General features: G+C 39.9%; 1 protein-coding gene across 6 annotated transcripts in view; it reads right to left on the reverse strand.

The window, feature by feature from the left end:
- Positions 1-15150, reverse strand: part of ANKRD26 (ankyrin repeat domain containing 26) — a 59705-nt gene that overhangs the window by 41295 nt on the left and 3260 nt on the right. For 5 of the 6 annotated variants that reach the window (XM_072146972.1, XM_072146973.1, XM_072146971.1 and 2 more), the window contains exons 2-13: positions 13121-13235; positions 12869-13042; positions 12052-12158; positions 11470-11607; positions 10986-11143; positions 6530-6566; positions 5444-5510; positions 4511-4559; positions 3223-4109; positions 2565-2679; positions 2241-2302; positions 1382-1478 (exon numbers count right to left, since the gene is read on the reverse strand). In XM_072146972.1, coding sequence (XP_072003073.1) covers positions 1382-1478; positions 2241-2302; positions 2565-2679; positions 3223-4109; positions 4511-4559; positions 5444-5510; positions 6530-6566; positions 10986-11143; positions 11470-11607; positions 12052-12158; positions 12869-13042; positions 13121-13235 — 2006 coding nt within the window. Of the gene's footprint in view, positions 1-1381; positions 1479-2240; positions 2303-2564; positions 2680-3222; positions 4110-4192; positions 4426-4510; positions 4560-5443; positions 5511-6529; positions 6567-10985; positions 11144-11469; positions 11608-12051; positions 12159-12868; positions 13043-13120; positions 13236-15150 lie in introns of all 6 variants that reach the window. The other variant, XM_072146974.1, reaches the window with a different exon arrangement.

The following is a 15150-nucleotide window of genomic DNA, read 5'->3' on the forward strand; positions in this document are numbered from 1 at the left end:
TTATGTAAAAAGGTGTAAAAGTCGCATTTCGGACATTTGGGCGCCATTTCCCGCCTCGGAGGTCACCGCCGGCCGTAACCGTTTTTATATTTTGATAGATCGGGCATTTTGGGACGCGGCAATACCTAATATGTCTGTGATTTTTACTGTTTGTTATGTTTTATATCCGTTCTAGGGAAAGGGGGGTGATTTGAACTTTTAATATTTTATTAATTTTTTTTATTTTTTAAACTTTTTTTTTTCTTTTTTTTTTCACTATCTTTTAGACCATCTAGGGTACATTAACCCTAGATAGTCAGATCGCTGCTACCATATACTGCAATACTTCTGTATTGCAATATATGGCATTTTTGCAGCACATTCATTACAATGAGCCACTGGCTCATTGTAACGAATATGCAGCTGCCAGATAGCCTCGTGTCAAAAGAAGACACGAGGCTACCATGGCAACTGATCGCCGCCCCCCGATGACGTTCGGGGGCGTGGCGATCGAAAAAAAGATGGCGGCGCCCACGCGCCGCCGTCTTTTAAACGCCGCCGGCGACTTTGCCGGCGGCGTTTAGGGGGTTAATAGCCGCGATCGGTGCAAGCACCGACCGCGGTTATTAGCGGTGGGGGTTTTGTGCAAAATGCAAAAACCCCCACCTCTGTATGAAGAGGACTCAGCCCGTGAGCCCTCTTCATACATCCCTTATACCTCTGCGCCGTAGAGCTACGGCGCAGAGCGTTAAGGGGTTAAAGGAAATCTAACATCAAAATCAAGCAAGGACACATACCCATAGATCAACAGTGGTAATATTCTTATATTTGTTATCTAATGTCTCCTTCTTCAACTTTTAAAATTATGGTAGTGAGCCTGAGGGGCTACCCTAGCCCCTCTATGATCTGTCTTCACAGGCTGTTAGACTGTCTCCTCCCCATGCTCCATTAGCACTTCCCCTACCTTCTGCCTGATGTAATCTCACTGCAGCAGTTTCAGCACACTGCAGGAGGGGGAAGTACTCATGCCCACTACAGGAACCTGTGAATCTGCAGCACGGATATATTATGAATAAATAACATATGTATGTATGTATGTATATATATCATAGAAATTACCACAGTCACAGTGCCTGGATCTATGATTAAGTGTCCCTGATTTATCAGGTATGATTTTGATGGTAGATTCCCTTTAAAGCCATAACCGGGCAGTGAGAAGTAAATAGCTGATCTCCTGAGATCCGATCAATCCATGTTTTCCCAGTACTTTAATTTAAAGCTAAATTGGATCACAGGAGATAAGAAATGTAAGGAGGGTCCAGCAGTTATTTATTCTATACTCGTATTCTAGGTTATTCTAAGCTTTCATTATAATACAGGTCAAATATTGATAGGGTATTACCTTCATGTGATTCTTCTGAGATGCACTGCATATGGGTCTGAACAGAAGGTGGAGCTACATCACTAGCAGATTGCTTTCTTGGGCTCTCTGATGCAGACTAAATAACAAAAAGTTATAGTCAAAACATACAATTAATAAATCTTCAGTTCTCACTTTTGTATTTTTAATAGGAAATTGTAGGGTTTATTTACACCGACAATCTTTTGGACTGTAAAAATCCGTTGTTTTCATCTGTGTTTATGTCCGTCTCTGTGACACCCTGTAAGTGTTATGTGGATATCCAGCACAGAAAGCATTGTCTGACATAATTCTCTGTGTCTTTTGCGCAATTTATTGTATTGGAACACGGCTCATACAACTGAACTGCACAGGGTATTCTTTGCACCATACTGGATTGTTACGATTTCCACAAAACTATCCTCTACCACTGGGATTCTAGGAAAACATTTCTAGGAGAAAGTTCCTATTCTCTAGCAACCAAACTACCTAAACACCGACTGATGCCGGAGTGATACTATCCAGTTTCATCACCATAAAGTAAATTGCAAAATGGGAAAAAGTAGTGCACATAACTACAAGGTGGCAAGTCTGTATGATAACAATTGAAATGGCATTAAGGCAGTGCCACTGACCAACAATAATAATAATAATAAAATATTCATTATCCGGTTTCAAAACAAAACATCTGAATATCAAACCCTTTAATTGTTGTCTTTAGAATTATTTGTATAATGCAAAGATTACTAGCACTTGTTTGCCTGAATTTATGACTATTATATAAAAATCTCCCATACATAATTTTAAAATAATTTTAGGCCATGTAATGGTGGGAGACTATGTACAACTGTTACAATCCTACCTCGGAGTCCCAAGGAGATTCAACATCATCATCTTCAAATCCAAGTTCTGTCATTAATGCAACTATAGATTTAAAACAGACATATAATTTGTCAGAATTACCCACAAGGTGCATAATTTATAAGAAGGTTAAGAATTTAACTCCTAATGTAACTGCTGTAAATTTACAGTAGATTTGCATTTTACAGTTTACAGATTAGCGCTAATCATTTAGGTACCTTAACACTAAGTTGTCATGGGCTGACGGTTTACAATAAGCAATATACATAGAAGATACAACAATCTTTCAGTTTCATCATGCGAATTATCATATACAAACACAAACCTTTTCTGCCAATGCCATCTCCACTAGCTTGTACCTTCTCTATATGAGCAGTATCTGCCCTAAGGGGCTTTTTAGCACTTTTATCATCAACTTCATCGTCAGAAAAAGACTCATCCTGAAAAAGAAAATAGCGATTCGTAATAAAAAATTTGAATGTCAGATTAAATAAAACTTAATAAATGAAAATTTGCATTGAAAAGACACACATACAAGCACGTCATAGGCAGAAGGATAGGATGATATCAATTAATATGTTTTGGAATACCAAGTAAGACCTAAAAGGGATTTGATATCGATGACCGATTCATAGAACTGATGAGGGTCCAACCACATCAGTTGTCATAGAAAGCGTCTGGCACTGAGACCACCCAACGGATAGTGCCACAGGCAGATAAATATGTGGTGTGTCCAAGTACTACAACTCCATTTAAGTTTATGAAAGATGAGCTCCAATATTCAAATATAAAAGGACATAGAAAATAATATAGAATGCCGAGTGTCTATACAGTTTTAAGATTAAACACAAAAACATTATCACAAAGGATAGTGTAAGACTAGAAGAGACAGCACAGAGGGAAAAAAGTCTAATCTATTACCTACTGAAAGGAAAGTACAAACTACTTCTCTAGAGAAATGTCTACGTTCAGCGTTTACTCACATGCTTCCCGACTACCCTTGTATCTGAGCCTTCCACACCCGCTGTATTGATCATACTAACATCAGAATCTAACTGTTCAATGAGATCACTGGAATTCTGAAAAGTGTCATTCTGTCTTTGATCATGAACATCTTCACTGTTTGTTACACGGTCTACAGCAATGCATGTTTCCTTATTACAGTCTTCTCTTGTGTTGGTAAAAGTAACCTGTTTATGGCTTTGTACATTTGACTTCAAACAGCTTTTTAACATGGTCACTTCGCTTTGCATTGGGGATGTTTCATTTTCATCATCTTCTTCTTCAAGTGACCCCAATATTAGAGACACTGGAACCTCATGAGTATCTGGACAATCTAACTCAATAACACTGCCACATCCAGAAGTACATGCAGCACCTTCAGGTACATGGGCAGCTTCATTCTGAGAGTCTTTTATACCAGATTCACCATCTTGGCCCACATGTTTGTCACATTCTGAACTCTCTCTATGACTTTGAGATACTTCATCTGCATTATCATCATCTTGCTCCTCTTGCTCTTCCTCCTCTTCTTCATCTTCAACTTCACAGTCTTCTTCCTCCTCTTCTTCATCTTCATTCTCTTCAACTTCACAGTCTTCTTCCTCCTCTTCTTCATCTTCATTCTCTTCAACTTCACAGTCTTCTTCCTCCTCACCTTCATCATTCTCTTCAACTTCACAGTCTTCTTCCTCCTCCTCCTCACAGTCTTTAGCTTCTTTTTCATCTTCGTCCTCAACTTGTTCATCATCATCTTCACAGTTTTCATCATCATTTTGCACTTCTTCATCCTCATGTTGTTTCTTTGTAGAGTCTAAATTACCTTCCGAGATTGTTTTTTTCCTGACTTGGGTCTCTGATTTGTCTTTCCCTTGTGAATTTAAATAGTCCACAAGCAGGCACAAGAAAAGCAAAATAAGACAAATTAATTACAGCAGTTAATACACATTTTACCTTATGTACTCCGATGAGGGGGGCAGAAGCCGGCTGGGAAGGTTTTGTAAGAGAGCCAGATTTAATGGACTCAGGAAGAGGAAAGGAGTGGGCCTGAGGGAAGGGCTTAGGAGGGGACTGAATGTTTGAACCTTCATCTTCACTATCATGAACAGAGTCTTCTTCACTATATGAGTTACTCTCCAGAGTAAAGCCTTTAGGCTGTACTGAGGTAAAACTAGCCTTCTCTATAACTACATCAAAAGAAACAAACACAAGTCAGTTACACACTACAAATTTCAAAGGAAGTTACTTGCAAATAAGTGGCCAAGTACTTACTGTTCTTCTTTGTATGTAGGAGTTGCTTTAAACTTGGTTTTTCAGTCTTCTGTTAAAAAAAAAGAAAAGTTAAGAAATTTTTTTTTTAAATACGTGCAGGGAGCACCAGATTACTGAAGACTGAGCGGCAGTATTTAATAATCCAGAGCACTCAGCACATTACTGAGGCAAACTGCAGTAGTGATAAATGTGGGCCTATGTCCCTCACAATGACTTGCATCTCCTTGTTATCCCTTCAGCAGTGTATGTGTGCACTATCCTAGAAAGCTTTTGAGGCACTGAGCTAAGATGGTATCTTTGATAGGTTTAATAATAATAATTCTATATTTATATAGCGCTGCACAGAGCTTGCAAAATCGATCCCTGTCCCCACGGGGTTCACAATCTAATCGACCTGGAGTGTGCAAGGAAACCGGAGGACCCAGAGGAAACCCACGCCAACACGGAGAGAACATAAAAACTCTTTGCAGATATTGACCTGGGTGGAACTTGAACCCAGGACCACAGCACTGCAAGGCTGTAAAGCTATCCACGGAGCCACCATGCTGCCCACATTCTCTACTTTCCTTCTCTACTTCTCCATTCACATCCCTGATGACTGAAGGTGTGATTACGCAGGTCTTGAGGTACAGTGACTGCTGTCCGCTGCATGTTTAGGGCAGAACTTGTGTTTACTTGTGTGATGGTGGTCATTTTAATTACCTTTAACACTGAAACATTAACATTAAAGGGACTCTTTCATTAGCTTCTACACTACTAAATGATCAGTCCCCTCATTTATGCTATGACATATACCTTCTAGAATCCCCTCTTTTATATTAAAACTCACCCATTTAGCTATTAAAAAAAAAAAATCACTCCATAGTCATGAGGTGAGAAGAAACCATTTTAACCATAGTCCATGCAACTATTAATTGAGAATAAAACCAATACCTTTGGACTAAAATCTAAGTCATCTTCATCAGAAGTAGGCCAAGAATCAGGTTCTTCAGAGGGACGGCTAAAAAAAGAAAAGCCGAAAACAAAAAAGTATATACATATTTTCTTGGGAAACTGCATATAGGATTCTCACAATGCACCAAATAAAATGATACATGATAAAAGGCAGTCATCAAAAAAAGAATTACGCGTCCTATAGATATGTAAACTTCAGTAACTACAGAGACTGTGTAGCTGATGTACACCCCCACTTGACACTTTATTGGAGACAACCATCTCTGTTGGCCCTTTAGTAGTATTTTGATCTGCCACCCTCAAAAAAAAAAAAAAGATACTATAATACTATATGGTGTTTTTGAATCATTATTAGGCATATGTAAATATTATTAGCTTACTAGTGTGAGGATCTGTATGTGATGGCACAAATGAATGACCAGGGCTGCGGAGTCCGAGTCGAAAAGTCAGAGACAATTTTGGTGGAGTCAGAGTTGTGATTTGCTATAAATGGCAGTTTTCCTGATCTAAGGATTTAGGCCAGGGGTGAGCAACATTTATTGGTCCAAGGGCCATTCTATCATACTGCTCAACTTTAAGGGGAAGCATTAGTAACCAGCAACCTAGAAGCACCAACAACCACAGTACAGCGCAAAATACCAACCCAGAAATTATTACTGCCACAGCAAAGCAATAAATACCATTGCAATTCTGCAATTCTCATAGCAGATCACACATAGCGCGAGAAGCGGAGACGTCACCGGCTTACTGAACACTGTGTAGGCGTGCCAGTCGGACCGGGGCGTGAATAAATTACTGGCGGAGCATTCAGTGCACCACTGGCTAAAACATACTGAGAGAAGATTACAGAAGATGGGTATGGGATGGGGAAATGAAAAAGTGGCAAATCAGACATGGTGCGTGGTGTGTAGCCATCTAAACATCAAAGGCTGCATGTGAGGTGCATAAAGTATCTAACCTAGACTGAACTACACAAAATTTTGAGGTTTGTACTAGCAGCATCAATAACCTAAAAATTTAAAAAGATATGTAAAAGATATATGTATTATCTATACATGCTTATACCTGGATTCAGACTCAGCTTGAGAAAGGTCATCAGCTCCTGGGCAAACAAAAAGAAAATAAAAGCAATTATTCAAGGGTTTACATGAATGACCAACTATTGCCCCAAAGAGATTATATGAGCTAGGGGCACACTTGCCAGGAACTCCACTCTGGCTCACTGGAGGGGTCCTGGGCACTCAGCCCCAATGCCACTTCACATTGCCAATAACATTATTTTTATTTCCCATAAAGATCTTCTAAAATTCTTTTTGATTCATTGCTTAATTGAGTTATGCAAAACATGTAAAAGTGGATGGTTTCCTCACTAAATATCAGTGAATATATTTACAATATTTATTGGTGATGTCTTGTATAATATTATAAAGACTACGTCCTAGAGAGAGAGGAGGTGCACACAGTGTACACATGTCCTATCTTTTCCCCATGTACGGAGCAGTACAGTACCGCACCATACCAATCCATGCGCTCATTGCCGGCCTTTGGGAACGTATATAAGGCCACCAGCCTGCGGCCATATATATGGGTCCCCCAACAGCCGTGTGAATGCAGCCTAAGATGGTCTCTTTTAACATGTTTTATGTGTCCATGGGAACCAATAAACTAGTAGGGGGAGAAAGAAAAAAAAAGTGCAGCACAAGCTTACTGTCAGTCAGGATCTGAGTAATAAGAGCTAATGCGCTTACTAACCTAACCTTATAATCCACTATTTCCAAATGTCAGCACATTTTCATTGGAGTCACTTTGCATTAAAAATCTAAATGAAAAGGCACACCCCCAAGTGCAGCAAATAAATGTGGCTTTTTGTCTCCATACTTGCTGGTATAAACTGTATTTCAGAGTTGTGCTTTTATAAAGCTGTCTCTTTACTCCTTTTGTACATGTAAACATTATCCTAGGACATCTCACTGAACCCATGGATGAAGAAAACAGGCTTTTCACATTCATGTCACATAGAAATACAGGTTAGTACAAATGCAAATACTCTATAAAAGCACAACTTCTATGCTACATGGCCCAAAGAAGTTTTAGTGCAGCTGGAGGGAGCCTTTGATAACAATTCCAACAATATCTATATCATGCTGCTGGCTTGTTCCTAGATTGAGATATATCAGCTCCACTTATAAAATCCTCTTCAACTTCTCCTGAAGTGGTCGGGCACTTCCTGGTTGTGATATCAGCTAAGGGCACCGAGAACAGAGCAGCTTCCCTCACTTTCCATGATGTTGAGCTCTCTTCTCTACCACTAGAAGCTCATATTGATATTCTGTGCATACTAGATTATTGAACTGAGCAGCTGCAGTAGAAAAGGTGCACCTTGTGTGGGAACATAAGAGCAGAGTGTACACTGGCCAGAGTAGACATGAGGAGCTGCTTCCTGTAATTACTGAGCAGTGACGACGACCACACTACATAGCCCCATCCCTTAACCATTTGCTGACCCTCAAGTCTGTAGAGTTGTACCCTGTGGATGGTCTTTAGCAACCAAAATGCTTGGCAGAAGGTAGAAAGACAGAGAATCAAAAAGCAGAGGATTAGCAAACAAACAGCTGCAATAAGGAAGTGAAGGTATATTGGAAAAATGTTAGTTTTATATTGCAGCTATACAAAAAATGTAATTGAACTCTATGGGGGAGAATTAGAAGGACTTATACAACAGTTTGTTTGAGAAAAAGCCCTGTAATAACCGCAATTACTTGCGAACTGGCTGGCAGCGGAGTGGCTCTCACTAAAGCCTGCAAACCATTGCATGTTATAGCTCAATTCTATGTGATGTAGAGTTTGGCACAGAATTGTATGCCAGCACTAGTCACCCCTCAGATACACTAGAATACTGACACAATGATCTCTTACAATTCAGAAAACAAAATGAAGCCGAAAAGATCACTGTACAGAGGATAATACACAACATTTATTATGCCGACATACTAATTAACTACTACTGGTTTTTATCTCCTATTACAAATGCTAATATATGTAATCATAACAACCACAAAGATAAAGGGCTGGCAACACTAATAAATATATATCAAAACAAATAAAACACATCCAAACTGAAATAAAAAGAGTTGTGTACTCAAAACCGACATGCTCCACAATTAAAAATATTTAAAATGATTAACAATACATAGAACAACACACGATGGACTGCCACTAACAAATTATATATATATATATATATATATATATATATATATATATATATATATATATATATATATATATATACACACATATATATTACACATGAAATTCAATAATCATATACACAGATGATAACAATTCCACCATCCAAAAGGTGACAAGAGTCATTTAACTTGAAATAACATATTTCCAAACCGTAATATGTAAAGACAGGCAGAAACGGTAGTCCAAGGCCCATGCGTATTGATAGAATACCCATCCCATTGCAGCAAGGATTGCAAATACATGTGCAGATGCCTTTCTGTACAATTTGTTTTAAAGGGAACCGGTCACCACATTTTCACAAAAACAGCTAGTGACAGGTTCCCATAGATCCCTATGAACTTATTGACACCCTTTTTTAGCAAAAAATTGTCTCCCTCACATTGCTGTAAAATCAACTTTATGTTATATTACCTGTCATCAGAGGGGGTGTGTCCTGCTCAACAGGCCTCTCCCATCTACTTCTCCCCATGCCTTATGCCTATTCACTAATCAGGACTTCATGTCATGTGACCAGGGTGAGGTCATCCAAGGTTCTTTACCCTTCACATTTGCAAAATGTACCCCATGTATATATCTGATCACATGATATCCCAGCATGCCTCCATGGATACATGGGGAGAAGTAGAAGTCCACAGAGGCATGCTGTGATATCATGTGATCAGATACATACATGGGGTAGATATGTCAACTTTTAGGGGGAAAAGGACCTTAGATGACATCACCCTGTTCATACGACGTACATGTAACAATAGGCACTGTGTAAATAATTTGACACAATATTTCCTATAATTAAAGAAAGCTTTATATGTCTCCCAAGTACTGGTTCCGTACAGCAGTGAGACCTGTCAATAAGAACCACGTAGACAGGGCAGTTCCTGAGATTTGAAGAGTCATAGAGCTGTCAGCCAAAATTAGGGCTCATGGTTCACTAGCAGCCTGGGAGAAAACATTCACATCTTGCCAAGCATGCCAATTTGCATATTAGAAAAATGTCTAATTAAGGTACAGTGCCTCACTGGCAGCTAATTTTAGGTGATATGGGGAGGACTAGTAACCCTTTACCAGAAGGCATTCTGGCTTTGGAGGTAAAATTCTGCTGTCATGTCTACTTTAAAGGGAACCTGTCACCACATTTTCACATAAACAGACAGTGACAGGTTTCTATAGAGCCCTATTAACTGACACCTTTCTGTTAGCTAAAAATTGTTTACCTTACATCCGCATAAATCACCTTTTATCTTATATAACCTGGCATCAAAAGGGGCGCGTCCTGCTCATCCGGCCTATCCCATCTACTCCTCCTTATGCCTCATTACTGGTTACAGTCCATGTCATGTGAACAGGGTACATCATCTTGGGTCTTTTAGCCTGTTAACAATAGCAAAGTGTACCCCATGCATGTATGTATCTGACCACATGAAGTCACAGTAGCCTCCATGAACTTCTACTCCTCTATATCCTCCATGGAGGCTGCTGTTATTTCATGTGATCACATATATTGGGTACAGTTTGCTATTGTTAGAAGGCTAAAGGACCTGCGCTAATGTCACTCTGGTCACATGACATGAAGATAACACAAAGCACCTTGTAAAAAATTGATACAATATTTACTATAAGTTAATAGAGGTTTAAATGTCTGTATTGGAATATTAGCAGATACTCCCTCAGTACAAGGAGGCAGGACAGTGATTTGCAGAGACAGAGGTGTCAGTCACAATAAGGGGTTGTGGTTCACTGCCAGCCTGGGAGAAAGTCGAGTCGGAGCCAGCAGATAAGAGTCAGTAAAATGTAAGTAATTAAGGTACAGTGCTTCACTGGCAGCTAATTTTAGGTGATATGGGGAGGACTTGTAACCCTTTGTCAGCAGGCATTGTTAGTCAGGGTGGTCAAAAGCTTTAAACATATAAAAGTATATGTTATAAATACTTGTTAGACATGGTTCCCACCTTCTCTTAAACAATTGTCCACTGACCCATTCCCATGGCTGGGCAAAATAAAGTGTTGGCCACACATGTAGCAGTGTTTGCCCAATTTTCATTCAAGTCTATAGGGGTGCCAAAAATAGCCAAGTAAATAGACTCTGTGCTCCCACGGACATAAATGCAGAGTGGCTGCACAGCAGACCCCCATTTTCAAGAGAGGTGCAGGTCCGAGCGGTCTGACCCACATCTATCATGCATATCCTGTGTATGTCAAGCACTATGCAAATACATACTCCTTAAAGTGCAAGACTCCTAAACCCCATGGTAAAAAAATAGGGCGCCATTACCTTCTTTATCTGTGGCTGGACTCCCCAGTGTAAATCCACCACCCACTGTTTTCTCTGGCCTGCCAAACATTGATATGCCCTTCTTCTTGCTAGGTCCACAATAGGGGGATATGTTATGCTTGGTCTTTGAGCTATGTTCAAAAATCAGCTGTGAACATCTGCAAAAGAAAAAACAGACAAAAAAGAAACATAAAAAGAGTAAAATATATTTAAATCTGTGTTACATATAAATAAATAAAGGATTGAAGGAACAATAAAAGATAAATACTTGATACCAGCATAACTATAATTAATCAATAATGAATTCAATTAATTTCACAACTGGTTAACAGCGTATTAATAAGTAATACAGAGTTATAGAATGTTGCAAGAACAACTAATTTTTTAATTATTAATATACCGTAGTCACTCCCCAAGATGCACGTAAGCGACACTTCTGCCACAACAACAAAATAGCAATGTAATGTGAGCGTATTAGACTTACGCATGATGGCCATCATTCACAGCGTAATCGTCTGCAGTCCAACCAGTCAGATCTTTTATGGAACTATCGGCATTGTTTTGGAGCAAGTACTTCACTAAACTGATGTGACCATTGCTTGCTGCAATCATTAAAGATGTCCTGGAATAAAGATTGTCAATTGTCATCTTTACAACTTATCAAAATCCTTAAAGGGGATGCAAGTTCTGGTCTAGCCATTTCCACACACCCTAATGGTATCAGTGGCTGCAGGATCATTTTCCATCTATAATGGCCAGAGTAAGGAAATCTCACTATGATCAGCTCCAGGAGATTCACAGCAACTGGACACCAAACAACAAAAAATAACTTTTAACCATGCTCTGTTTCTTAGATAAAGTCAAGAAGGCGTGGATGCTCAACTAGTCAAGCTCCCTCGGCCTTCTCACAGCTGTTCAGACTGCTAACCCCGTCCCACAGGGCTAAATTCACTGTATTCTCCTTGCAACTTATCTTGCATGTGATATTGGTGCAACATGTGAAGCTACCACAGATTTGTTTATTCTAAGTCACTTTTTATGTCCATCTTGTCGGGTATATTTTTACCTTCCACTGCTGTCCCTTGAATTTATATCGGCTCCTTCTTTGACTAAGAGCTCAACCATTTCTTGATGATTTTCAGTCACAGCAAGAATAAGTGGTGTACAGCCATCCTTGGAGAAAGAAATGTACAGATTTATGAAGGCACAGAACATACAGACAATCAGGACTATGGAAACTTTCATTTAGAGACATGAATGTCAACTTCATTCATTTACGATTGGTATGAGTTTACAAACATTGTGAAGGTTGAGGTTCAGGTTGTCCCACAATACACAGGCTATTATGGTCCAATTGTTAAGGAAAGCCATCCCCAAGTCCCTCATTAATGACTAGAACGGGACCCTCCACTTTACTGGGGTCACCATATTCCAACACTACGACTATACACTTGTCATGAGAAGAAAATCTATTTAGGAAGATTCAAAACCTATAGCAGTGATGGCCAACCTTTTAGAGTGCCCAAACTTCAACCAAAAGCCACTTATTTATTGCAAAGTGCCAGCGCACCAATTTAAGCAATAATGTATTTCTCCTTGTTCTTTGACAACTTTCAATTGTGGAGCCTCCTAAGGACACCAACGCAGTTGAAAAGAGGAAGGAAAATTCGTCTATCATTGTAGGAAGATTCTGCAGGAAGATTCTTTGAGTTCTGTCTGGTGAACTTCATTCTGGGGTGATGGCCCGGGTGCTCACAGAAAGGGCCCCGAGTGCCACAGGTTCGCCACCACTGACCTATAGTTTTCTCAGGAGTGTAATGATATAATGCTACACTGTACATACAATAATTTGACTTCCCAAACTAATGTAACACAATGATCACCTTATTTACTGCATTGATGTTGGCACCATGTTCCAGCAGCTGAATGGCTATAGACATTGATGGAATAAGGGCAGCAAGATGAAGCGCAGCATTTTCATTGACATCCACAATATTAGGATCAGCTTGATGTTCTAGCAAAACTGTTGCACATGTTTCGTGTTGACACTGTATAGCCTGATAACAGAAAACAACAGCATTTAGAAATTTCAAGACACATAATAGGAAGTGAACTATCCCGAGATCAATTCACACCTTCATTAGTGGAGATCGATTATCATTATCACAGACATTTAATTTTGCCTTGTTTTCCACTAACAGCTTCACCACGTCCTGATGTCCATTTGCACAAGAAAGATGCAAAGGTGTCCTAAAAAAACAGAATAGATACCGTAATTAAGTTTGGAAAATAAAAATGAGAAGATGTGAAGCAAAATTATTTAAAGCGGCTGGACATGGCCATTCTCTTTCATGAACAGCACCACACATGTCTATAAGTTGGATGTTGTACTGCACCTCAGGTCCATTCACTGGTTCATTGCTGGTTTCTGATGCATGCGGAATTACGCTACATGTGAAGTTACCCTTACTCTCACTGCTTAGCATATGAACTCTGCAGCGACACCCAGAAGAGTTGAGCATAGTGAATTAATATCATTTCACCTGGTCAATTTTAACAGAAGATCGCAACTCATGTCCACCCTGAACAGGTGCAAGGCTATGAAAACCTACATGTGCTTAGCAATACCAGATAACATAGGTATTGGTTTGGAATATGGATCTAGGGATTGCAACCTATGATAGCACAGAGATGGACCAGAAAGTCTTGTCACCAGACATATTACTTGCGTTATCTAAATAAAGAAATAGAATAGTAAACCTTTTATTCATGAACAAAGAAAAATTAAAGTTATACTTTTTTGGTTATTGGTATCGGTTTTATGGAGGCACAAAAGCATATTCAAGCTATTGTACAGAAGACATGTACCAGCACAGATGACTGAAAGACAATCAGGGTGGAGGGTTCTTATGTCAGAGTGCTGCTCCTGACACGCATTAGGTTTCTATAACAACCATGTTACATGGCTCTGCACACCAGAAGGAGAACACAAGCAAAAGATGAGGTATCTGGAGCAGATCAATCAACAAGATGATGATTTATCACATCAGATTAATATCAACATATTGTGTTACACATCGTCTATACTTGACTCTCCTAAGAGATTTTGGCGACATAATATCTTCATTCTCTAGAGTTTTTCTGAGGGCATTAATTGAATGATCTAGGTCTTCGGTCTGGAAGATGTGTCTGGAGTCCTCGGTTGTAGTGGAGTCCTGAGAGCAGCCTTGGTCCTCAGTCACAACTGAACATGACAGTGTCATTGTCCTCGTCTTCAGATTGTCGATTTTAATTCAAGTCTTGGTTTCTTACATGGAGATGTTTTAATGGCTGCTACAGAAGAAACAACTTTCTCTTAGGCTACATTCACACAGGCGTTGCCCGCCGTACCGTAGCACGGCAGGCACACCGCAGCGCGCAGGGAGAGGAGGAGGTGAGCGCTGCTCACCCCGCCCCTCTCCATAGGAACATATGGCGCACGGCGCCGTAAAACGGGAAAAGGTAGAACATGTACTATCTTTTCCCAGGCTATGGAGCGGTACGGTGCCGCACGTGTACTGCACTATACCGCTCCTGTACGGTGCCTTGAGCCCATACATCCCCCATACATGTGTGTGAATGTAGCCTTATATGAAAGATTTTAACTCATCCATGAAAGACTTTTTCTTCCCTCATGAAGTTATCAATACAAACTTTACATATCGGGCATTGAATGGAAACAAATGTTACATTTCTTTGCCGTTTTACTCTTCAGATTTCTCTGCTTTTTCGGGTTTCTCAAGCCTGCTAGCATTTTCCCCTTTATCCTCCTTGCCTTTCGCCTTAGACCCCTGGTCTTTTTCCTAGAAAGTCAAATGAGGATACTAAACCTGGTGTTCACAGCATAATCAATAGTGCATAGAACAACCCACCAACACCCACTTACAGAGACTGGCAGATGGAGGGGGCCCAGATCTGCCTTATTAGCGATGGTTGCCTGGATTGTCCCAGAGGAAAGAGACACCATATAAAGTATATAAAGACTCCGATCAGAGTGACAGACCCATTTAAATAACTTTACAGGGAGCCAATCCCCCTAAAGATGAGGCTCACAATGGAGTCTCTGCTCTCAGTGATGCTCCGGGTCTTGGAGCAAAAATCTACCACTTCCTTTACCCTCTATAAA

The sequence above is a fragment of the Engystomops pustulosus genome, chromosome 4 (assembly GCF_040894005.1).
Source record: "Engystomops pustulosus chromosome 4, aEngPut4.maternal, whole genome shotgun sequence".
Lineage (NCBI taxonomy): Eukaryota > Metazoa > Chordata > Amphibia > Anura > Leptodactylidae > Engystomops > Engystomops pustulosus.